This window comes from Uloborus diversus, chromosome 6 (assembly GCF_026930045.1).
Source record: "Uloborus diversus isolate 005 chromosome 6, Udiv.v.3.1, whole genome shotgun sequence".
Taxonomy (NCBI): domain Eukaryota; kingdom Metazoa; phylum Arthropoda; class Arachnida; order Araneae; family Uloboridae; genus Uloborus; species Uloborus diversus.
In genome coordinates this window covers 40,824,064-40,848,700 of record NC_072736.1, presented here as the reverse complement: position 1 = coordinate 40,848,700, position 24,637 = coordinate 40,824,064, and the positions used below count along the sequence as shown (strand labels likewise).

Genomic DNA, 24,637 nt, shown 5'->3' with positions numbered 1-24,637 from the left:
ATAAAAAATAGCTGTATTGGGAAAAAATTACAAAATTTTAGTTCATTATTCATATATGTTTGATTCTCAGGAGAGTGACAATTTTCCATTGTCACTCCATGTATCCACGTTTGTTGAACACAGAATTAGTTGTTTGAAATGCTTGCAAAACTATCTTCTCAGTGTATTTTTTTCATTTTATAAAATATATCTTCATTGTTTAAGGTCTATAAAAGCTTGGGGGTAAGCATTACTGTCCGCCCTCTGTGCTCTTTTCAGAAGCCACCCTTTCATGCTTCAGGAGGTGGCTGTTTCCCTCATCGCGCCTCCCCTGTCTACCAGCCTGATTACCGGTTCTGTCACAAATTTTGCAACCAAATGAAGCATGTGTGTTGAGTAGATATTAACGGACAATAGGCTAACACAATGTGCCTTAACATTTATTTTTCTTAAACTATGTTATGCAGTTGAGAAATAGGCACTTTGATAATTGAACATTTAAAATTCAGCATATTTATTCAACTATAAGCTATTTTGAGAGAAATTCTAGAGAAATTTTGCTTGATTAAAAGAATTACATGATGCGGCCTGTGGCCGCCCGTCTTAAAAATTCTTAAAATTTGGCAGTTTATGTTTTTCAGCTTAAAGTTCATAAAAGCTCTGAAATGGATTCAATTGGAATGAAGGCAAAAAACCTTGATGATAAAGCAATCTGAACTAATGAATTCATTCAGCTTACTGTTAACATTATGTTAAAAGGTCTCTAAATATATTCAATAAATTTTTAAGATTTATAAACATGTTATGTTTAGATAACATGAGATTTTTTTTCATGGTTTGCTTAAGGTTTCCATCATTATATACATTTTTAGTGAAAAATAATATGTTGAACAATTACTTTTCTTAACTATATTTTAGTCATGGTGTAGTATAAGAAAAAATGAATTTTTTTATTTTGTTCTGAACTAATTTTGGAACAAAAGCAATACTGTAAGATTCTGAAAATCTGTTACACACAGAAACAGGCATGATCTAGCTTTGCCAGTTGAAGTTACGATTATATAATGCAGTATAGTTAAATTTAGATCAACACGTTCTAAAAATGCAAAAACTAATGTATAAAATAAAATTAGCTGGTTTTAATCAATGATATTGTTTAAAAAAAAACGTAATTGATTTAAATCAATGATTTTTTAAAAAAACATTACTTGATTTAAATCAACAAACACTGACAAGCAGCAATTTATAGTTTATGTATTCATTGTTAAGATACTAGTAAATTAATTGTTTTACTTAAACAAGCCATACTTGGTCAATGAAATTATTACCAAGTGTTTATGACATGTCAAAATACATCGGGTTAAATAATTTAAGTCTAATTCATGTCTAAGTGTTTCTTCGGGGAATGTTATTGTAAAATTCATCAAATTCTTAATGTAAAATATGCAGTTACATTTACATTAATTGCCACTCATCTGCTCTCGAAATCAGCCCTAGCAAAAATTTTGAAATTTTTTTGCTGCAGCTAAAAGCCCTATGGATTTTAGTTCCTCCTCCCCACCTTCTCAATCACCGCCTCTGTGCAGAAGAAATACATTGTTGAACAAGGTGGATACAAGGGAGAGGCAATCGTTCTCTCGAAGGACCCAGCACTAGCAGTTTTTCCAAACGGAAGTTCAAAAATGCAATTTAGGCCACAATTTCAAGGAAAAGTATATGGTCCAAATCTTTCTCCTTGGGACTTCGACTTTCCTCTGATAATTTTTCAAAACTGAAGTTTCCAAAAAGCACAACTTTAGACAACCTTTGATGATGTTAGGAGGGAGTTTTATATTCCCCCGGAATTATCACAAGTTCTAAAATGGTACTTTAGAATACCTCTTTCAACAGAAAAGAATAGTTTTAGAGAATTCCTCGGCTAAATGTCTCTATATTTTAGTTTAAAAATGCTACGTCAAGTAATTGTAATCAGCTATAGTAAAAGGTAAGTTGAAATTGACCCCCCCCCCCTCCTTAAAACTTATTGTAGATCCGCCCTTGTTGTTGAAGTACCACAGAAAACTACAAAAATTAATCACAAAATTTTTATGTGTTTGCAATATTATTTTTATTAAATTTAATGCTGTTATTTTATTTACTCTTTTTCTTTTTTGAGAAAAGAATTTTTTTTTAAAACTTGGACAAACGACTAAAAGTACAGTTTGACCACGAATTATCTGGAAAATTATCCTTGGTAATATCCAGTTCTGATGAATCTATCTGAATGAGGGGCAGTAAAAATTTGATGAACGTGTTCTGCTCATTTGACTGTGACTCTGCCTACTTTAGAAACTAACATACATCTGGAGAAGCTGGCATACCTGAAAACTAATAGACGAATCCATTTCTACCTTTTAAGTGGAAGTTTGCCTTTCCATTTAATCGGTGGTCAAACAGTAGATCTGTGACAGAATCAGAAGCAATTATCAATTTAATGGCACAAAAATGTGCCTTACATTGCTAAAGCTCAACTAGAGTACATGGGATCTACAACTGCAGTAGTACAGTGTACGCAATTCAACTTGGGATCAATTATCAATCCAGGTTTTATCTTTAGATTTTATGGGGAAAAAAAAGATTTTTTTAATGAACTTTTTAATTTTTGTGATAAAAGCTTTTTTTTTTAATCATTTTTCTTTTAATTAACTTTGAGAAAATAATCCGGTCATACTGTTGACAGAGCATGTTTAGCTATCAAAAATCGAATCTGAAATTCTTTAGGCCTTAAAAGATTCCTCTGAATGATTTGGAGGCTGGAGTTTTTTTTTTTAACGGACGTTTCGATTTCAGGCGAATTAATTGATCGAACCTAAAAGTGACAAAAGAACTGCTTTTACAAACATTTTGTGCAAGCCCTAATTTCAAGACATGATATTTTGAGAAGTGGCCGCTTATGTATTATAGAATTTTGTAAAGGGGCCGTTTTACAATACCCAATTTGTGCCTGAATTAACACGATTATATTCTTCAAATGCAATCAAATCTGTTTAGCAACAATAACGGCATCTTTAAGAAGTCAACGCAACATTGTTTTTACTGCGCAATAAGAATTTCACTGGTTTGTAGCTAAGCTCTAAATGGTACCGGTCGAAAGACAGATGAACAATTTAAACGTAAAAGAGTAAACTTTAATAACTGCTATAGATATCATTAGAATCGTCTTCTAATATTTAAGCAGAAAAGCAATAAATAAGAGCATTTAAACCACTTACATTTGTTATACTTTTACTACAGATCTCCGCACAATTCTTTACTTCCGATCTTCCGTTTGACGAAAATGGCGCAAGAGAGATACGACGGGGAAAGAGCGCCACCCCACGGACATAAAAAAAAATAGCAATGACATCTAGGGCATTAAATTTTATTAAAGTTTATACATTTTTGTTTTAGAGTCACTTTTGCATGAAAAAGTCATTACAGATTTACATAAATTCATGCCACCGACACATAAATATCCATGTTTTCTCACAAAATGAATAAACTTTACATTTTAAAATACGAGTGTTCGTTCTTTGCTTCTTCAGAACAAAACAGAAGTCATCTTCATTTTCCGATTTCATTAAACTTCTTGCAATTGAATTTTTTTTCTTTGTCACTTATTTCTTCTTTTCTTTATGGAGTTCATAAGCAATATGCTTACGCTTGCGCAGATATCTTACTCTCAGGTCAAGGAGAACTGTGGGATATATGACGATCATAATGAAGCGGAATTGAGCCATGTTTATGTAGCAATGCAATAAGGTTTAACAAAAATAAACATGTGTTGTTTCATATGTTGTGCTGTTGGTAAACACAGTATGAATTTAACTCATTTAAGTTAAATTATACCTAATCATTTGCATGCGGTAGGCAGAAATGCCGCATTTCACGGGAACATTAAAGTTGAAGATCTGTGAAGCAGAGGATTTACGACCAACTGAATTTGCTACAAGACATGCAAATGTTGTAGGAAAACAACAGCCTATGCTAATTGATCCTTATGTTGCTGTGGATGTAGATGAAATACACGTAGATCGATCATCCACGAAACAAAAAACATTTAAACCGGTGTGGAATGAATTTTTTAGCACTGAGGTTCATAATGTACAAAATTTGGGTTTAACAGTTTTCCATGATGCTGCAATTCCACCTGATGATTTTGTAGCTAATTGTAACATTTCTTTCGATGAGCTTTTGAATTCAGCGAAAGAATCTGGAAAACGTGAATCTGACGTTTGGGTATGTTTGAAATCTTATAACTTTCCCTTCACATGTAAGATTAATAAGTGGTGGTTTCTGTCTGCGAAAAACTAAAACAGTATATACCAGCTTAGTCACCCAGTTTCATGGTTTTTATTATAAAATTTGTGCTGTGTCTGTTCTTGTACGTTTAAGAGTTCCTTTATGCTTTTTATATTCATTTCCTTAAACAAACTGCTGGTGATGCGAAATAAATGATGCATATGCGTAAACATCCGTGTACACTATTATGAAGGTAAAACTGATAATTAATATTAATGAAGTCTTAGAACTTTTTGAATTTTCTACTGGTCTTCTAGGGTTTCATCTTCTTTTAAAGGAACTGATTAAAATTGTTGACAAGTGCTACTAGCTACTTAACACATTTAGTACCTACATAATTCTTTTGTGCTACATAATACTAACCCGTTCAAGGGCTGAGTTAGATGCAAATTTGGTTGGCTTTGCTTCCCCCTTCGCAAGAAGGGGCTGTGCAGTTTTGGTCTCCTTACCTTAGGAAAGATATTTCTGTATTGGAAAGGGTTCAAAGAAGGGTTAAGACTAGTAAGAGGACTTTCAGATTTGGACTATGATAACAGACTTAATATGCTTAATATGTATAGCTTGGAGCAAAGGAGAGCCAGAGGGGACATGATTCATTTGTTTAAATTTATCAAGATGAAAGATGTTAACGGGTTAAATTTTCTCACACAAAGCGAGACAAGGAGGCATTGTTTTAAGGTTTTTAAAACCTTAGGCTAACCTGGAAATCAGAAAAATTACTTCTTTTTGGGTTGTGGGCATTCGGAACAGCTTACCGGAAGAGGTGGTAATGAGCAAGGGGGTGGATAGCTTTAAGAGGACCATTGACCTTCATTGGGGACTAATAAATTGACTCGGACCAGCCTAACTGGGCCAAGAGCCTGTTGCTGGTCGTCACATTTGTATTTGTATAAGATTCTATATTGTAAAAGCTGCCACTTCACCAAAACTTCACATACTACTAAGACCTTTTCACAAAGTTTCATTTGTAAAAATAGTTTCTCTCATCACTTTTAAGCTCAATCATTTCATCTGAATGCACACATCAGTAAAAAAGCCTCCAGCTTCCTAGACCTTCCCACTGAAGTCCTTGAGGCCAAAGGGATTTCAGATTAATTTTGTGATTGCATACAACATTACAGGATCTTTTTCACAAAAGATGTATAAAATACCCAGAAAAATAGTTTTTTTTTTTCCTCTAAAAGATAAAAGTTTTCAAAAATTTCTTTTTTTCACAAACTGCAAACTTAAAAATAAAAATCTGGATCGATTCCTGCCGCTGTAACTAAAACTTTAGAGAAGATGATCAATCAAGAGTCGGAGGGGTGAACATCCCTCTACCTTTTTTATCTGTACACTACGCAGGGCCGGATTTAGGGGAGGGCAGGCGAGGCTACTGCCCCGGGGCCTCCACAACAAAGGAGCCCCCACAATAAAATGTTTACAAAATATCCTAACTTTCACGGGGTCGAAAATATCGGATATATACATATATATCAAAATATTTGGATATACAGTAAAACCCCTCCTAACGGACACCCCTCCTCTTATGCGGATAATTTTTAATTCCCCAGTTCCAATGCAAATAACATTATTAAACCCCTGTTCTGCGGACACCTCTCTATCGGGCACAAAAAAAATTGTCCCGTTAGTGTCCGCATTTTAGAGGGATTTTACTGTATATCAAAGTATCGGATATTTTCGAAAATATGATGATCTTTTTGTACCCTGATTAGGGGCTTCCACTCCTTCGTTGCCCAGGGGGCTTCAACCCTTCCAAATCCGGCCCTGACACTACACAAGAGTCTTATATTTTGACACAAGCAGTGCTTTTCTTCCTGGCCTACACCAATGGTTTATTATAACACGACGCATTATTTAATGTAAGCAGGTATGAGGTCTGAACAAGCAGGCAAGGAAACTCATTTACTCCTCATTTTCTAAAAAAAATTACAAGTAAATGAATGCAACTTTTATTAATTTATTTTGGTGCACCTTTATATTACGTATTTTTTTCACGAAGCTGTACTGGATCTAAACTTCATTCACAGGAAAGGTAGACCTAATGTAAACAAAGAATTGCGTCATTTGGCGACCTCAATCATATGCTTGACTTGAACAAAAAGAAATTGATTAAAAGCAGATGGCAAATGTGAATTCTATTGCTTAATCCCGAAAAGTGACATATAGCGCTAAACCTTATGGAGACTTTTTAGTTTACTACTTTCAGTCTATGTCTTCCTTGAACAGAGTGTAGGAGAAGCAATCTAGAGCCCTTGCACCGGGTGGCAATTCTCGGAGGGGGAGATTCACCCTATTTTCTTCCTAAAATTGCTGCTTTCAAATGTACAGATTAACTTCTTTTCTAAGCCAGAATTTTCTCCTTTTTTGCATTGAAACACTTCCTCTTTATTTGGAAAGTTTTTTCTGGTCACTATGTATCACAAAGTGATGTGTCCCCTTCTTTTTCCTCTAAATTTTCAATAAGGCCTTTAACATAAACTCTATATTGAATTGTGACTCTTCTTGGTTTCTTATCTTCTTGAATGATTTCTTTAAATTCATACCTAGCGCTTCATTTACCATTATTAGTTCGTCACATTCTAAAAGCCTGAATCATTTGTGTCACTATCAGCTCACTTAATTGTTTTTGTTCAATATTGCCGTCATCAATGTTTTCTCCACCTGCAACAAATGTTGCTAAATCATGAACAAAAGTTCCTTCATTTTGGTTTCCAGATTCTGCAAAAGATTTTTAATGCTCAAATGGAATTAGTTTTGAATGAAAAAGATCAGAAACTCATCTGACATTGCAGAAATAAGTTCCATCCAAAGGATGGGAATTGAAAAAAAAGAGATTTTAAGCTTGAGGTTAATCTGCATAGCAGATTGACTGTTACAAACATTCAACAGCTTACTGTTTGTTTCTTGGAAGATTTTGGAGATTTATGTTTAGCCTTGCCAGGATGACTTATATCCTGGTAGTTATAGAATAGCAAGTTTTTCAAAGTTTATTTACATGCAAGACAAACACAAGAAAGATTTACGACACAAAGAGAGGAAATCAGACCCTGAGCCCCTGAGTGGTAATCAAACCCACAACTTTCGGCTAAGCTTCTGCCACAGAGACCCAAGAGTTTACTGTACCTATTTTCCCTTTGTTTAATGTTGAACAAATTTCTCTCTCGTTTGTTCACAAAGAGCCCGCTGATTTCTTGAAAATAGACCGAATGAGAAATCTGAAAATTAACCTTGAAACTCATTGTAGTCTAAACTTTTGTTCTTCTACTTTTGTGGTTAAATGGTTAGAGAGTATGCATCTATCTGGAGAAGCTTGGACAAGTTAATACACTTCTCATACTTGGAAGTTTTTTTTAAGCTGGTTATCTGGCAGTATTCATTCAATCAGAGGTTCTTAGTTTTTTTGAATGATTCACTTCTAAAAATTATTTTTTTTATGATGAACGATTTTGATAGTGCGTTCATGCAGTTGCGCATGACAAATCCAGAATTTAGGTACAAATTCATTGTTTTTAAATCTCGCATTTGAAATAAGAAACAATTAGCTGCAATAACTGCTTTATAAGCTAATTTAGTTTACCTGGAAGGTTTCATAATCGAATGAAATGAGCAGTTTTGAGCACAATATTCTATAGAATTAGTTTAAAATATCAAAAATCTGGTTGCGTCTCTATTGACTAACAAAAGTTCATTGTTGTGGAACTTCATATTGCCTAGTTAGAACAATATTGCAATTCAACTGTTATGCAGAGGTGTGTCTGCTTTGTTTGAAAATAATTTTAAATTATTCATTTGATTGCAACTTGTTCATCATTTTTTAATTCCAAACTATGAATTTAAAAAGAATTGTATATTGTTTATGTTTATTAAAGAATACTTTATGATTTCAGATTGATTTGGAGCCTGGAGGAAAAATTCATGTTGTGATTGAACTTATTCCACAAGGTAAAATGGTTATTTCTCTACCACAAAAATAATCATATGTCATTTTTACTTTGGTTCAAAGTTTATTTTAATAGTGTCTGCTGCATATTGAAATCACATTCATTCTATGACCATGTGCATTAAATAAAGAGCATTTATATTTTTAGTTGATACTTTATATGAGCATGAGTTACTTTTTTTACTCACACAATGGTTTTAAAATTTTGTTGTTTAATTAACAGAATTTGGAACTGATGATTCAACATTGTTTAAAAGTTTTTGAAACTTTCAACCTTAATTCCTCTTTGCTCTAAATTTCATTGTATGACATCAAAATCAAACGCTTTTCTGACATCTATTGAAGAGCAAGTTTGGCACTGCGTTCATTTTCTTCTGAGTAGTGATGTGGATCGGGTAAATACCCAGCGGGTAGGTAAATATTTTTTGGGTATTTACCCAAGGCCTGGGTAAATACCCAAAAACTGGGTATTTAATAAAAAATGCAAAAAAGCGAATGAGAATTTTTTTTTTTAAAAATCTAAATATGAAATAATTGGTAAAACTGATATATACATATGTATTACACAGTTAATAATATTTTTTATTGGAAGACTTGATGAAATCGTGAAAGAAACATATCGTGAACCAAAGAACCTTTCTTTTCAATGTCATAATTGGAGAAGTATAAGCAATTCATTATGAACTTCAGGATTTCAAAATCACAATCTAGGTTAGTCATATCCAAAATGAAAAAAAAAGGAAGCATGAGGGATGTTTGGAAGAATAAACTGAGAAGTTATTAAGAAACTATGGTGTTATTTATTTTATTGATATTTAAGTGATATCATGGAAAATATAGAAACAGTTTTCACATTAATAAACAAAAAAAAAAGCAAAATTTTCTTTTCTGTTGCCTTACTCATTTGCATTTGCTCCCCTGTAGGGTGGGAAGGTAACTATTTTTTTGGGTATTTATCCGAAGGCAGGGTAAATCCCCTAGTAATTGCACATTTTGCAAAAAATTTTTAGGTAGTATTAAAAGGTGACTATTATCTTTTTTAAACATAAATCCTAAAATAAAAGATTAAAAATTTTAAATGTTTATGTATATTATGTGTATGTGTGTATATATATATATATATATGTGATACAGAATACACCTGAACAATTGAACTAAGTTTGGAGGAAATTTCTGCATAAGATATACCTAAATAAATTGTAATAATAAATTGAGCGACATTTCGTTACATTTTGATGTAATGCAGGGACATATTACTGGGTTATAAAAGACTAGGACCTTAAAAAATTGATGTTTGCTTTTTTTTTTGTAACCAGTTAAGCTTTTTTCTTTTTGTAGAATGGCTTTTTATATCTGAAATTTGGCTATCAACATTGATTAGGCATATCCAACACATTTAATGTAAATATCATATTAGATTGCTAAGCTGTTTCACACAATAATTCTTTAAATATGTGATCAAAATACAATTTTTGGGCAAAAATTTATTGTTTTGTATATGGTTGGTTGTATATATACATAATGGAATACATACAGAAAAGTATTTTAGATGAATATAAATTTTTGAAATAAATACCCGGGTATTTACCCATTTTGGGTATTTACTCGGGTATATACCCTGGGTATTTACCCCTATGAATAAATACCCGGGTATTTTACATCACTACTTCTGAGACAGATTCTTCTATGTTCTTGTTTCGACATAACTTTGAAATGTATTATACCAGTTGCAATGTTAAAAACTAATTTACAACTCTTTATCAATCTTTAACATGCGCTCTCCAAAGTCTTGAATTTATATAACAGTGTTAAAAATTTCATTAAAGAATGATTTTAATCTGTTTTGATATTGTAATGATTCTGTTCTTCAAGATTTTATTTTATAAAGCAGCTGATTTGATAATCCAGTGATTTTATAAGTAGTGGTTACTGTGTACAAAGCAATTGAACTGGATAGCTAATTTTGGCAGCCAATTGCCTTGTCTAGTGGTCGGAGAATTCTGACTGCGGATGTGGAGGTTCTGGGTTCAGATCCCGACTCAGGCATGGATGTACTTTCTCTTTCCTGTCTTTGTCCTTCCTTTGTGTGAATGTGTTGTGCCGTGAATAGTTGCGTACCGTACCAATGGGTTCTTATGACATGTGTGTACTCTGGAAGACAGACTTCACACCAAATTATGGTAAAGTTGGCAAAGTGAAGCAGTGCATCCCTAATTGCCAGCTAGCTGGCACAAAACGCCAGGGACAACATAGCTATAGTGTAGAAAGTAATTGGACTAGCTAACTAACTTCGGCACTCATAGCCTTCCTAACCCTCAATTCTAAAGTAATCTGTCTTCAGCGTTTGTTCTTTGGTTGTCTCTGTGCTTCTTGGGTCTCTTTTTCTACCTTGTCCAACTATTTCTTCCCCATTTTCAATAATTTTCCTATTAACCTTTGAAAATCATTTTCTGAAGGTTTTTTGAGACAGTGAGAAGTAAAGGAATGTGAGTCGACTCTTATAAGTTTTTGGAAGCAATGAAAAGCCTACCAAACCCTCGGTAGGCTTTCATTGAAAAATTTTCTAAATCATGCTGAACTGCAGCACATGACAGGGCTGCTCATGCTTTGAAACAGATGAGAATTTCTCCTAACTTTTGTACTAGTTATCTCCAAATTTTTAATTTTAGCACTTATGCCCCTTTGCTTCCCATTGTCTCAATTGAGAACTGATATCTTTTTAAATTAAAATAGGTTCTTAATTGTTTTAAGACATTAATCTCTTCCTTGGGTTAAATTACATAGTGCTTTTCTTCTAATGAGACTTTTATCAATTGTATTTCAAGTACATTTCTGAGAAACATTGAAAGTTGATCGATAGCAGTTGCAAAGAAACAATGAAGAATAATAGCAATTATAAAGTTATTTTTGTTAATAAATTTAATAAATTAGTTTTGAGGCTGATCTTACACAAGCATATGTTTGTGGTTTCTGGGGAATTTTAAACTTTTTAAATAATGTAGATTTTCAAAGCTTTCTTTTAATTCAAGTCAAATCATCTGTTAAAATTGTTTTTTTTCTTTTCACTTATTCAAAATTACTTTTAAATTCAAGCGTACAATACTGAGAGCAGATTTCTGGTAATTATAAGCTATTCTCTCTTTATGTGCACTATACATACATTAAATCAAAAGTCAACTTTTTTTTTTTTTCAATAAAAATAGGTAACAGGTAAATATGTTTTAAATTTTTTTAGTTTCACCTCAAATAGTGAAATAAAAAAGATATGTGTTTTGTTTCTAAAGGCTATTTCTGTATGCTTGATTCATACTAAAAAGTATGAATTAAAGTAAGTAATGATTTCTTGATTGGGGGGGGGGCAACACTCGAAAATTGCTTTTAATCTTGATATGTTCATATTTAAATAAATTCAGAAGCAGATGCAAAATTGAAAGAAAAAAACATAGCCAGTGTAATAAAAGCTATTTGTACAAAATTTTATACCATCTATTTTTTTTGCTGAAATATTCAACTTAAATTTTAGTGACTGCTGTAGAATTTACAGATCAACTGCAAGTTTTTAGTGTTATAACCAAGAAGTCATGTACTTATTTAATTTCATACTTTTTAGAGCAAACTAAGTTTATCAAAATAATCTTGAGATTTAAAATATATAATGTCCAGCCTTAGTTATAGTTTGTCAACGGATTATGTGGAATTTGTAATGAGCAGTTAAGATGAGTCTATCTGAATCAGGGGGGAAATAAAAATTTGATGTGTGTGCTCTGTTAATTTCAAATTGACCCTGCTTTATTCTCTGATGGATTTAAACGTCTTATCACGCCATAGAGAGCATATTTCAAAAGCGTTTTGTACAAAATTTTCTGATTCTAAATGTTTGTTATCAAATGGTCGGAGGCGCAGGGCCATTGGTAGGAATTGATATAAGGTGCCTTACATGGCAAGTTGCTCAAAAAAAAAGGGGGGAATAATTTTACGCATCTTACTCATAGTCCAGGACAGTCAGATGGTTAATTTAGAGGCTAACACACATATCTTTAAAAGCTGACAACCCTGAAAACTAATAGATGCATCTATTTCCACCTGTAAACCAGATGTTCGCCGTTCTGTCTAATCAGTGGTCAGACTACACCATATTAAAGCATGGGATTGAAGGAGCGCAAAACATTAAACATAGTGTTTGAGCTCCTGCAAAAAAGCATGAAAATAGAGGTACAACCATTAGTTAAGATGACTGAAAATCTATCTATTTAATTTAGAACTTAGTAAAACTTTTAGAACTTTTGTAAAAAAAAATTTCAACTTCTCTAAAGAATAAAAGTGTATTATGTGTATATTTGTAGCGGAAATGTTATGTTTGTTTAATCTTTTGTTTTCTAGAAAATGCATCTGAAAAGCCTAAAGTTTTTAAAGAAAGGCAAGGTCTTAATAGGCGTAGAGGAGCTATGCGACGGCGTGTTCATCAAGTCAATGGCCATAAGTTTATGGCTACCATCCTTAGGCAACCTACGTTTTGTTCACATTGTAGAGAATTTATATGGTGATTATAATGTTTAATGCATAATACTAAATGCATAATAACTCTTTTGTGTCATAAGTATTTCAGTAACTTTAGTTATTGTTTTATCCTTGTTTATGGTAATATTGCTTTGTTTTAATTGTTACACTATTTCACCTTTTGTTAAGTTTATTTTGCTATAACATTAAATAACTGATGATTTATTTTTTTAATTATTTAAAATACATCATGAATTAATTACATTTAAACTATAAAGTGTTATATTATTTTACTTGTTCACATTTAATGTAAATAAAAAAATAATCCTGTTGTACAAAGCAGCACACTTGAAATATAAGGAACAGAAAGAAAAAAAATCGAAAGAAAAAGAACAGAAAAAAATGTAGAACCTAAATTGAATGATGTAACAAAAAAATCTTCTTGAAATAAACTGGAAGGATTTAAGGAAAGTTAATTCAGCTCAGGCAATGATAGATGAGGGAAATACCAAATCATTAGGGCTCAAATGAAAATGTGTGACTAACATTGAGGGTTCGCAAGTATAAATAGATGCTGGTAATAAAAAATTTAAAAGCTGCTCAGAAATTAAGCTCAGTTCTATATAATTTGTTGCCATATCATTTTCAATTTAAATTGAAATAGAGTTCTTTAACATAATATTATCATCATTTTTATTCATTTATTTTTATTTATTTATTTATTTATTTATTTATTTATTTATTTATTTTGTGTGTGTGTGTGTGAGAAAATTTAAATTTTTGTATTGTGTCAATAAAGAATCAATAAAGCATGTATAAAAACTTATGTTTTTATATTTTTTCTTCAGTGGCACTAAAAAGTAACTTTTTTGTGTGTTGTGTGTGCAAACTTTAATCATTATATATATTTTTTTGGCGTCCTATAAATTCTATATTTTTTCAAAATGTGTCCTTTTTTTTTTCAATAATTGTCCTATATTTTGTCAGTTGGTCACTTTGACCCCTGCATTATGCTATTTATCTCACTAAATTAATATTTTTAGGGGACTTGGGAAACAAGGGTATCAATGTCAAGGTAAGAACTATAAATATTTTATTTTTAGTATTTTACATTAATATGAATTGATCAAATTCTATATATACTTATTTATGTATATTTTTATTTTTCTGAATAGTATGCACATGTGTTGTACACAAACGCTGCCATGAATTTGTTGTTACAAAGTGTCCTGGCTCACGTGATGCTACTGCTGATGAAGTAAGTAGCTGTGATTGGCTTTTTTAAAAAGAATACCTTAATAGTTAAACTTAATTCAGATTCCTACTTAAAACTCTTTGTCAAATTCTTAAAGACAATGGACGCCAGTTAATTGAATCAACCGGTTTAATGAATCAAATCGTCAAACAGAACACAATCCAGCTTTATTAAACTAGCCACTTTATTAGATCAGTCACTTTATGGAATCAAAAATGTTTTGAACAAACATGATTCATATAAACAGCGGCCACTGTATTTTATATTAGATCTCTAAAGGTAAACCTCTTATCTTGTCTTGTATGACAAAAAACTTTTTATGTATTTTAAATGGATGTGTTGCATAATGTTTATAAACGTTTTAAAGACTGAATTTAAATATTTGGAGCAAAATTAAAAGTGCAAACAATGAAGATGAAAAGAAACAAAAATTCACAAACAGCCCTTTCGAGGCTGACAAGCGAATTTATTCATCAATACAAAAGAGAGAGTTCACAACTGCAAAAATGGGCAAGTGAACTGAATATTTGCTTTTTTGAATGAAAATTGAAGAATTGTATCCAATTTTTATGTGAGTCCACTATTTCAATTTAAAAAATATGAAATAATCAAAAAGATAATTTTTATATGAAAATTTTAACATGCTTTGCTCACATGGGACTATAAGTAGCACATCTCAAAAATGTAACAAACATAGCAGTTGTTGATTTATTTTTCTTTCCACTAAGCTCACACAAAGTTAGTTTACATAGCTGTTGCTCCATGGCATATAAATGATATATAGTGACACATCTTTAACATTTCATAGCTAAATCAAAAAAGTTTCATTTCTGCAAGTAAATTTTCAGAGAATTGTAGCTTCTAGAAATTGACTGAACCTTAAATGCATAATGTATCAACATTTAAAATAATGAAAGCATGTGTATGATCAGGATTGAAGTAAAACACTTGATCCTTAATTAACATAAATAAGTTGTTAGTTTAGGGGTAAATTAACAGCACCGAACAACAACGAATCCATTGTAATGAAACTAATGACCAAGATTTACAATCAACCATCTAATTAATCATTATAATTTTACTGAATTTCTGTGAACTTTTCTAGCTGTTAATTTTGTTCCTAAATTTTTGTTGCTCTGTTTATTTTTATTTCATCATTTGATTTAATATTTATTACTTCAGTTATTAATAGAAGTGTTAAGTTGATTAATGAAAAGGACATACGATTTTTCTATTTTATGTATTGGACATTTCACAGCCAAATAATGAAATGTGGCTATTTTTTTCTTTGAAAATACAAACAACAAAGTTTTCAATTATTATAAATTCTTATTTGTATTCTCAGATGGAAAAAAAAAAGCAAATATTTCAAAATTTGGCTGTGAAATGTTAGAACAAAACCCTGAATACTATGGAACGCCAACGCCCCTATAATACTTGGAACTCTTGTATAACTTTTTCATTCAGTAGTTAACATCAGTTAGGTTCTTACCAATGGAACCCTTTAATATCTTGTCTATTATGTGAGTGGCCCTTCACTCAAAAAGTTGTGTATGCCTACTTGAACCCCATGAATTCATACATTGTTGCCATTGAACATTTTTGTCTATGTAGATGGGTTTAATATTGTAATTTCTCCAAATTTTAAAAAGTGCATAAGTTGAAAATTGAACTAATCTTGCTTTCAATTTTAGTTTTATGTAGATCCGTTGCTTTTTTTTAGAATAGACATTCTGAAGCTCCCCCCCCCCCCTTCCTTACCATCACCCATCTGAAGTCTTGTTACAACATTCAACAAAATGTTGGACATGGAAGTAATTTTTCATAACTAAGGCTGCCAGTATTAAAATATTAATTAAACAAAGATTTAATGTATCATAAAAATATTTCAAAGGGCAAAAAACAGTCAAAACTGAATTAAAAATTAAATAAATATTGAAAAAATAAGTTCCCACTAATAATTTTTTTAGAGAACAGACTGATTCAAACAAGTCTCTCGATCAGCCACTGCATTTACATCATGATCAGTTCTGCATAGCAATTGAAGGGAAACTTTCTTAAACATTTGTACTTAGTGCTAAAACTTTATTACTATTTGAACTGCATTGTGTCTGAAGTTATTCAATTTTTTATTTAGGTTGCTGGTGGTGGTGGTAGCAGATTTAACATAAACATCCCTCATCGTTTCACTGTTCATAACTATAAAAGACCCACATTTTGTGATCATTGTGGCTCTATGTTGTATGGATTGTTTAGACAAGGGTTGCAATGTGAAGGTAAAATTTTCTTTTAATGTGTTTAAAATTTATTTATTATGTGAATGCAATGATAACGCAGAAGTAAAAAAAAACTTCACACAAATTTTCTAATTTTTTATTCATTATGTTATGCTGTCCAATTATTTCTTTTACTCTTTAAAAAACTACAATATTTCATTAATGTAAGCTTTTAAAACTTTAGAAGATACAGTGAAACCTCCGAATAGCAGACAGTCAAGGGACTAGAAGTTTTGTCTGTTATTGGGAGGTGTCCGCTATTAGGAGGAGCTACTTAATTTACCTTTTTCAAAATGGGCTGTTGTTCCCTTTGTAGAACACAATCAAAACAATTGCGAAAGGTTTACTACATTTTACGTCAAGAGTAATTAATCTGTTTTTTCTTAATAAAGGTATACTGACAGCACACACTTGTCTTAAAAAGCATTTAATCAATTAAAGTAATCAGTTAAAACAGTTTGACATCTCTTTTTTGCATTACAAGCCTGTTTCTCAATATAAATATTTAAATCATTTACCTTAGCAAGTCTTTCAGTGTCCCCTTTGCTCAGGAATTTTTTTTTCAATTCTTTACTGTATTTCAGTGCTTCCAAAAATTCTCTACTTTTTATGATTAATTTATTTATTTTATCTGGAGTATCACTATTGCATTATTGACAGTTGACAATATGACCTTGAATATGGGCAAATCTTTTTCATGTCTAAAAATCAAACAACCCAACAAAACCACGGCGCCATAAAGCCGACTACTACCGGCGCCGGTCTGCTCAATTGCATCTCCCGAGAGCTCCAGTTAGAAAAAGTACCCAGTTTCCCCTTTTTTATCTTAACTTTTGAATAGTTATTGTGTACAAAATTCATTAAAATCTCAAGAAAAACGTACGTTAATTGTTAGACTGACATCAGTTTTCACTTATCTGCTTCAATACTCTCAAACCTAGCCGTAACAAAAGTATGACTTTTTTTTTCTTTTTCATTTTTTACTGCTCGCAAAAAGTACCATGTCTTTTAGTTCTTTTTTTTCTGCCCCCCGACTTTTAAGCCCCAATTGCTGCTTCTGCCCATTACCACCCTTTTAATTCTAAGAAACAGTGATAAGGAAATGATGGTGGGGGGGGGGGAATATCAGTTGTGGAGGATGAAAAGTTTTTTAAGGCAAGCAGTTACTAAGATATTCTGTGAAAGGAAGAAAAAAAAACCGGAAGTGCTACGATCGCAAGGGAAATTTTTTGTGAAATAACTGTCTGTTATTCGGAGTGTCCGTTATTCAGAGTGAATTACATGGAATGGCCTATATTGAGGGACTGGGACTTGCAAAAATGTCCGTTAAGGGAGGTTTCACTGTAGTAAAGTTTCAAAAAAAGAACTTTGCAGCTTATTTAAATTTCTAATTTTTGATTTAACAAAATAATAATAATAATAATTGATGTTAAAAAATGGACAAACTTCACTTTTTTAATTTTTTTTACAAACTGATGATTGAAGTGATATATATATATATATATATATATATATATATATATATATATATATATATATATATATATATATATATATATATATATTAATTGGTGAATTCCAGGAAAAAGGCGACATGACACTTGAATTTTAAAACTTAATATTCTGTTATTTGTCATATACCATTCTCTTCAGAAATAACTGAACTTCTTGAATCTTAACCTGTTTTTCCCACACAGTTAGATGACTTCCAGAAAATCAAGGGCAAAATCAAGTTTTGTTTTGTATTTTTACGAGCAAAAAATCTATTTTTTTTGTTACATACTGAAGTTTCAATAAACTTGTTATCAGCATATTATATTTGAGTTTACTTTTATCTTTTGAATGTCTAGTTAAACTTTTTGGTACATACTTTAAATTTTTTTTTTTCAACCATGATACAGGTTATTACTTAGGTGACAATTTGATGTCCTTTCGTTACCAAAATACTACATCTCAGTTAGTTCACAAAGAAACTATTGGGTATAGAAACTAATGTTGTTTTATGCAATACAGAATTATGCCCCTCATTAAGAAGGCATAGTTATAATTTTAAAGGATATTTAATTTATATGGTTTTTAATGGTAACGGAAGGACAAAAAAATATGGCAACGGAAGGACATTTAACTATAAGCTGATACAGGGTAAAATTTTAGAATGCTATTATAAAACAAACTATTGTTTAAAGTTCTTAGTCACATTTGAAACATATATAAGTAATATTTACAAAAATTGTGTGTGCTTTTTATTAAAAAATAAACTTTTATTAAATATTTTTCTAAGAAATATTTCGTGGTTTTATTTTTTCTATTGTATGTGATGAAAAATCATGGAAACTACGCTTAAAAACTCCTAAGCATGTAAAAATCATTGTTCACATCTCTTCAGCGCCCATGTTGTATGATTATGCGGCATATAAAAGATCCCTTGGGTATTTATTTGGCCTAGAATATCCCTCAGCTAAATTAAATTCCTAGTGCGATTTCGCATCAAATGAGAACCCAGGTGCCTCCATCTGGTGGAAACTGGGAGTCAGAAACAATACTGTGTCATGCATCAGTGCCTTAATGGTGACACACGAAAGACTGATGCATTGTTGGGGAGCGCACTAGGTCTGGTTATTGCCCAGACGCTTCTTGAAGTGGGTCTTTTATGCAGCCCCATTGGGAAAAAAAAGCTTTGTTATATGACAAGCCAATTCAAGCATAAACATATGCTTAAAAACTTGAAATTTATAATGGAACAATACAACATTGAAATGGCTTTCAGGTTTGTTACCACAAGTCACAGGAAAGGACTGTTGAGAGCATTGATTTAACCGTTAAATGCACTGTGAAAAGATCAGTAAATTCATAGATCAACTTTCAAAATGATGGAGAGAAAAGGATCCAAAAAGATTCATTATCATCCTGACACACAAAATATGGATGATTTGAGTCCTGTAACACGTTATGTTATTGAATATAGTAATTACTTCAACAAATTGAAGGAAATCTCACTTAAAAGTCAACAGACTCTCAGTTATAAATAATGTTAAAAATGAAGATTCTGCTGAATTAAAACATCAAGTCATAAGGATATGCCCAAGGATTCATTAACATTTGAACAAGTTTTGTAGTTGGATGGAAAGGAAAAAACTAACAAAGAGCAATGTTGGACATTTACTTCATATAGAAGATGAAGGAATAGAAATAACTTGTTTGATAATGCCTAATTATGTGGGAATGATCTTGGTGTTTTCTGAGAAAGAAGATATATGATAAGAAGTGCTATGGATTATGATAAAATTATTAAGTATTTAAAGAATTCAGAATTGCAACAGATGGCTCAGGCATTAGATATCATTGTTTCAAACTGCTGTATTAGCTGAATAAATGTTTGTAAAGTGAAATTTTCCAAGTTTAATTGTTTTGGACTTCTTGGCCTTCCGTTACCCTTAACAAATACATAATTTATATGCTTGAAATAATTATTTTGTAAATTAACTAGAGGTGGAATTGTAATGACTGAACACTCCTATATGTTCTCAATTTTTTATAGAATTTTCCCTTTTACAGTTTAGCTGAACTTTTGGGAAGAACATGATAGCTCGAAAATCAAGTCGCAAAAATGTCCTTCCATTACTGCTTTTTAAATTTGATTTAAAAAACAAATTACTAACAAAAAATTCTCAGCTTTGGCTTTTTTGGCAACTTACTTTGATGTGTATAAAAGTCTGTGCATCAATTTTTGAAAAAATATTGATACACAGACAGAATTGAATAGATTTTTTTGTAAAACTGTCCCTCTGTTATCGCTGGAATTCACCAATCATTATTTATTTATTTATTTTTTGAATAAATATGCACATTATACAATATTGCATCATATTTCATCTCAAACTTTTCTCCTTTAGAATAGTGCTTTTAGATAACCTTATATATATTTTTTTAATATAATGAATTAAAAACAAAAAAAATGAATTTGGACTAAATGGGTACTAATAATTTAAAAATAAATTTAAATTAAAAATACTTCTAAATCAAAACCCCTAAATTTGTCTGCTGACCACGGGCTGTTCCTAATATTTTTTAATTTTCATGTCTAGTTAACATTATGTGATTTTATTAACATTAATTTTAAAATTGGCTGAAAGAAATCGCATGAAATTTTGAAATTATTTTTGGAAAATTAGGAAAGGGGAGAAAAATTGTATGTGAGAAATAATCTGTTAACTATTTCTCAAGTCAAAAAAAAAGAAGAAAAAGTGATTCATTAATTAGTAGCATCAAAAATAATCATTATGATCATTAATCAGCCAATTATCAACAGCCGATTAATCAGTAATCTGTCAATTTGCTTATCGGTGCATCACTAATTCAAACCATCAGAATTTTTCACAATTGAAGATATTTAATGATGTTGGGGGGGGGGGGGGGAGATTCATCCATAAAGCCCCTTCTCTGCATTTGCCACTAGCTTGTTTTCCGTTTTTAGGTAGTTTTCCGTATCTTTACGCAGTTTTAAACCACCTGCAATGAGTCGGCTTTTTAATCTTGAATGGGCTCTTTGAGAAAATCTTTAACTGTCCTTAAAATCAAGTATACTTTTTTTTTCAATGAGCCCTTTGTTAAAATTTTAAAAAATGTAATTCCATGATCCTGCAGGCATTAGATGTTTTAAAATTAAACATTGATTCACAATTTCTTTGTTTATTTTTTACCAAGTTTTAGAATCAATATGTAATAGTCACAAAAAAGTAAAACCACTATGAACATAAAAGTTAGGAATTGAATTGAAAAATGTGCTATCATATTTGAAAAGCAAAGATTGAAACCTTGCATCTGTAATTGTTCTATAATTATCTGTTTACTAAAATAATTGCTTTTTATTTAGCTTGCAATATGAATGTCCATAAGCGTTGTCAAAAAAAATGTTGCAAATAATTGTGGTATAAATCCAAAACAAATGGCTGAAATCTTGAGTGCTCTAGGTATATCAAGTGACAAATTAGGAAAGCCTGCTTGCCGAAAGAAAAAGGTATACTCTTTAATTTTATATTAACAGCTGAAAACCTTGTTTATATATATTAAGATATTCTTTGTGTATGATTATAATTTATGCATTGGAATGCATTTCTTGGAAAAAGTGCTCTGTATAGTTTTAAGAGGAAGGAAAACAAAAATAAATGCATGATCATGTTTTCCCCTTTCATCAATGTATGTAATTTTTTTTCAAAATCATTTGTTTGTGACCTATATTTTATGTTGCAATCTTCCAATAATAATAATAATTAAAAAAAAAAAAATCACTATACTTTTTTCACTTATCCAGTGAAATGTAAAAAAATACTTAATTGTGTTTACCTCACCCTCAAGTCTCTTATAGAACAAGAAATAGGGGAAGTTTTTCTCTGGGTATCACTATTCACTTGTATAGTTTTAAACAATGTTTTGACTATCAACACATTTTATTGGTTATTTTATCACAAATGATATGTGAACTTTTTCTTTTTTAGTTGTAACTGGTTAGCACTGTATATACAATACAGTAAACTTCCAACAGGTTGGAGCAGGAAGTTTTTTTACAGATAGCTGCAGTAATAGTTCATTTACAATTGAGACACAAAGTTCATCAGTTGCAACATCAGGAGATTTTAAAAAATGCAAAAAGAATTTTTAAATATTTTAATCTTTTTTAATGTGTACTAATATTCCAATGGCATAAAGCCGCTTGATTGGCAATGTGTGTTACTAATGCAAGCAATTTATCTGCATTTTTAGCTAGTTTCTCTGATCTTGCTTCACTTTCTATTTTTTTCTGAGACATTTTTCCAAAATATATTCTATGGTTTTTTTCCTTTTAGATATGTTCACTTTTTTTTTTTTTTAAACACATTTTTGCTAAGCAACATCAAAAAAGCTGTGTTCAGTTAATACCTATTTTTTTTAAATCTGCAATGCCATGTCATTTCTCTCAAATTTACTAATCTTTTGATGCACTTGTAGTTATTTTTTCCCTTTTGCTTCATTAGAATTATTTCTACTTTTTTTAGCCTTCTGTAAATGAATCCCCAAATAAATTAGGGCAGTTAATATCAGAAAGATCACATACCTCTCCTCTTCCTACAGATCTAGACTCCCAAGGTAAATTTAAATCTTATTGTTAACATTACATCTTCTGCTTGCTAATTTTGTAAGAAAACTCATTTTAAAATCTGGACTTGAAGTAGATTTCTAATTATTTTATTTCCTGTTTATTAAATATTCTTAAGTTAGCGAAGTGTGACGTACACATTGATGCAATGTGCCTTGAGCAAACTTTAAAAGCAGGTCAAGCACACAATATGTAATGTGTCCTTTAGAAAATGAGATTACAAAATCCAATGGGTGTCCTTTAGAAGAAATCCTTTGTATACAACTCTCATACATTGTCCTCCATATGTGTTAGCTCATCCATATTATCCATTTTTAATCAGTTGAAAAACATAATTGTGCTACAAATAACTGATAATAGAATTTCAAATGTAAGAATGTTTATTACAGTTTCTTTAATGCTATATTTGGAAACTAACTACTATATGAATTAATTGTACAGAATAATTGAATTTCCTTAGTCAACATGAGTATCTCGCTGCCATTACTCAGGATCTGTTTTTAATACCAGCCTCTTATTATGTAATTCATCTGAATTTATTTTATACTACAAATAACTGATTCTACAAATAACTACAAGTAACTGATAATAGAATATCAAATGTAAGAATGTCTATTACAGTTTCTTTAATGCTATGTTTGGAAACTAACAACTATATGAACTAATTGTACAGAATAATTGAATTTCCTTAGTCAACATGAGTATCTCGCTGCCATTACTCAGGATCTGTTTTAAATACTAGCCTTTTATTATGTAATTCATCTGAATTTATTTTACTCAGTACATAGATTTGAAACAATATCTTAAAGAATACTTGCAGAAAGACTATTTCAGTTACAAAGCAAAGTGATCTATAAATATGCTAAGAAGTGCCCATGTAAAAAAAAAAAAAATGAGAGGAACGAAATAAATGACTACATTTTTGTTTATTGTCTTTGTAAACACAATATGATATAAATGAAGTAGAGATTAGTGCAATTAGTTAATCTGCATCAGCAACTATAATGGGTTAACAACAAGAAAAAATTCAATTTCCCTTAATTATGTTATTTAAATTATACAATAATTTACTCATACACATTTGTTTTAGTGACATTAAATGTAATCTTCATTGTTTGTACATTTTCCAGGGGAGGATTCTTCTGGGAAATATGGTGATGTGATTGGCAAGTTTCAAAGCTTTTTCCCAGGTAATAGAGCTGGTGAAAGTGATAAGGATCGACCTAAACGGTTGGGTTTGGATGATTTTATCTTTATAAAAGTCTTAGGGAAAGGAAGTTTTTGGAAAGGTTTGTTTATTTATTTATAATTACTAGCATGTGGTCAAAATCGACCAATTGTTTCTTGTATTGTCCCCCGCCCCCATTGTAATACCTCCCTCTTTGCCTTTCAAGAAATATTAATGAACCTGAGACCAATCATTTAAACTAAACATATACTTCATTTGGCATTACTTTCTTACTAACATCTCCATATTTTTCATTTTGCATTCATTTTGAAGATTACGATAATTTTCCTGAGCTTCTAAACTAAATCTGCAATCCTTAAGTTGAATTTTCATTATTTCTAACTGGTATGAGTAAAAAACCAATTTTTTGGCTACTTGTCAAAGTTGCAATTGTACTTTTACAAAAATTACATACCATATTTCAAAAAGTTTTTCATTCTGTAAATTTTGCAATCATTTTGAAAAATTTGATTTCATTTTAATAGATGCTTCTTCAAATCAACTTCTTTTTTAGTGTAAATTTCACTGATTATAAAATTGCTTCTTGTAATATATTTTGAGGAAACTAGTAAACTTCAAGGAAATGAACACCATTTAATAATTAAATGTTCATTTTTTTTTAAATATAAAATATTGACAGAAAGGTTATTATTCTATTTTAACCAGATTTTTTATATCTTCTGAACTTCATACTACTATTGCAATAGGAAACATTAATTTTTGAATAAGATTTTTCCTTTTTGTCTTTTAATTGAAAGTTTATATTTACTAGAATAAATAATATGTTTCATTTTATTAAGTAAGCAGTAAAAAAAAGTCTTAAATTATGATTGCTAATTCTATCAATTATCATAAGAAATTCTTATGCACAATTTAAAAAATAACAAATTGTAAGATACATTTTTAAAAAAAATTGGAAAATTTAATGCTTTTATAATTTTACATAAACTAGGTATTACTAGCAGAAAAGAAAGGCTCAGATGAAGTTTATGCTGTTAAAGTACTT

At 30.8% G+C, this 24,637-nt stretch overlaps 2 protein-coding genes across 2 annotated transcripts in view; one reads left to right on the top strand and one right to left on the bottom strand.

Annotated features, from left to right (window-relative positions):
• LOC129224359 (RNA-binding protein Rsf1-like) overlaps positions 1-3,737 on the bottom strand; it is a 19,472-nt gene extending 15,735 nt beyond the window's left edge. Inside the window, exons 1-2 of the mRNA XM_054858802.1 lie at positions 3,659-3,737; positions 3,231-3,364 (exon numbers count right to left, since the gene is read on the bottom strand). Of these exons, the coding sequence (XP_054714777.1) occupies positions 3,231-3,364; positions 3,659-3,737 (213 nt within the window). The remainder of the gene's footprint in view (positions 1-3,230; positions 3,365-3,658) is intronic.
• LOC129224358 (calcium-independent protein kinase C-like) overlaps positions 3,381-24,637 on the top strand; it is a 23,634-nt gene continuing 2,377 nt past the window's right edge. The window contains 11 exon segments of the mRNA XM_054858801.1: positions 3,381-4,236; positions 8,190-8,244; positions 12,623-12,782; positions 13,783-13,814; positions 13,915-13,997; positions 16,132-16,270; positions 21,144-21,175; positions 21,177-21,287; positions 22,303-22,393; positions 23,534-23,689; positions 24,582-24,631. Of these exon segments, the coding sequence (XP_054714776.1) occupies positions 3,874-4,236; positions 8,190-8,244; positions 12,623-12,782; positions 13,783-13,814; positions 13,915-13,997; positions 16,132-16,270; positions 21,144-21,175; positions 21,177-21,287; positions 22,303-22,393; positions 23,534-23,689; positions 24,582-24,631 (1,272 nt within the window). The 5' untranslated portion in view covers positions 3,381-3,873.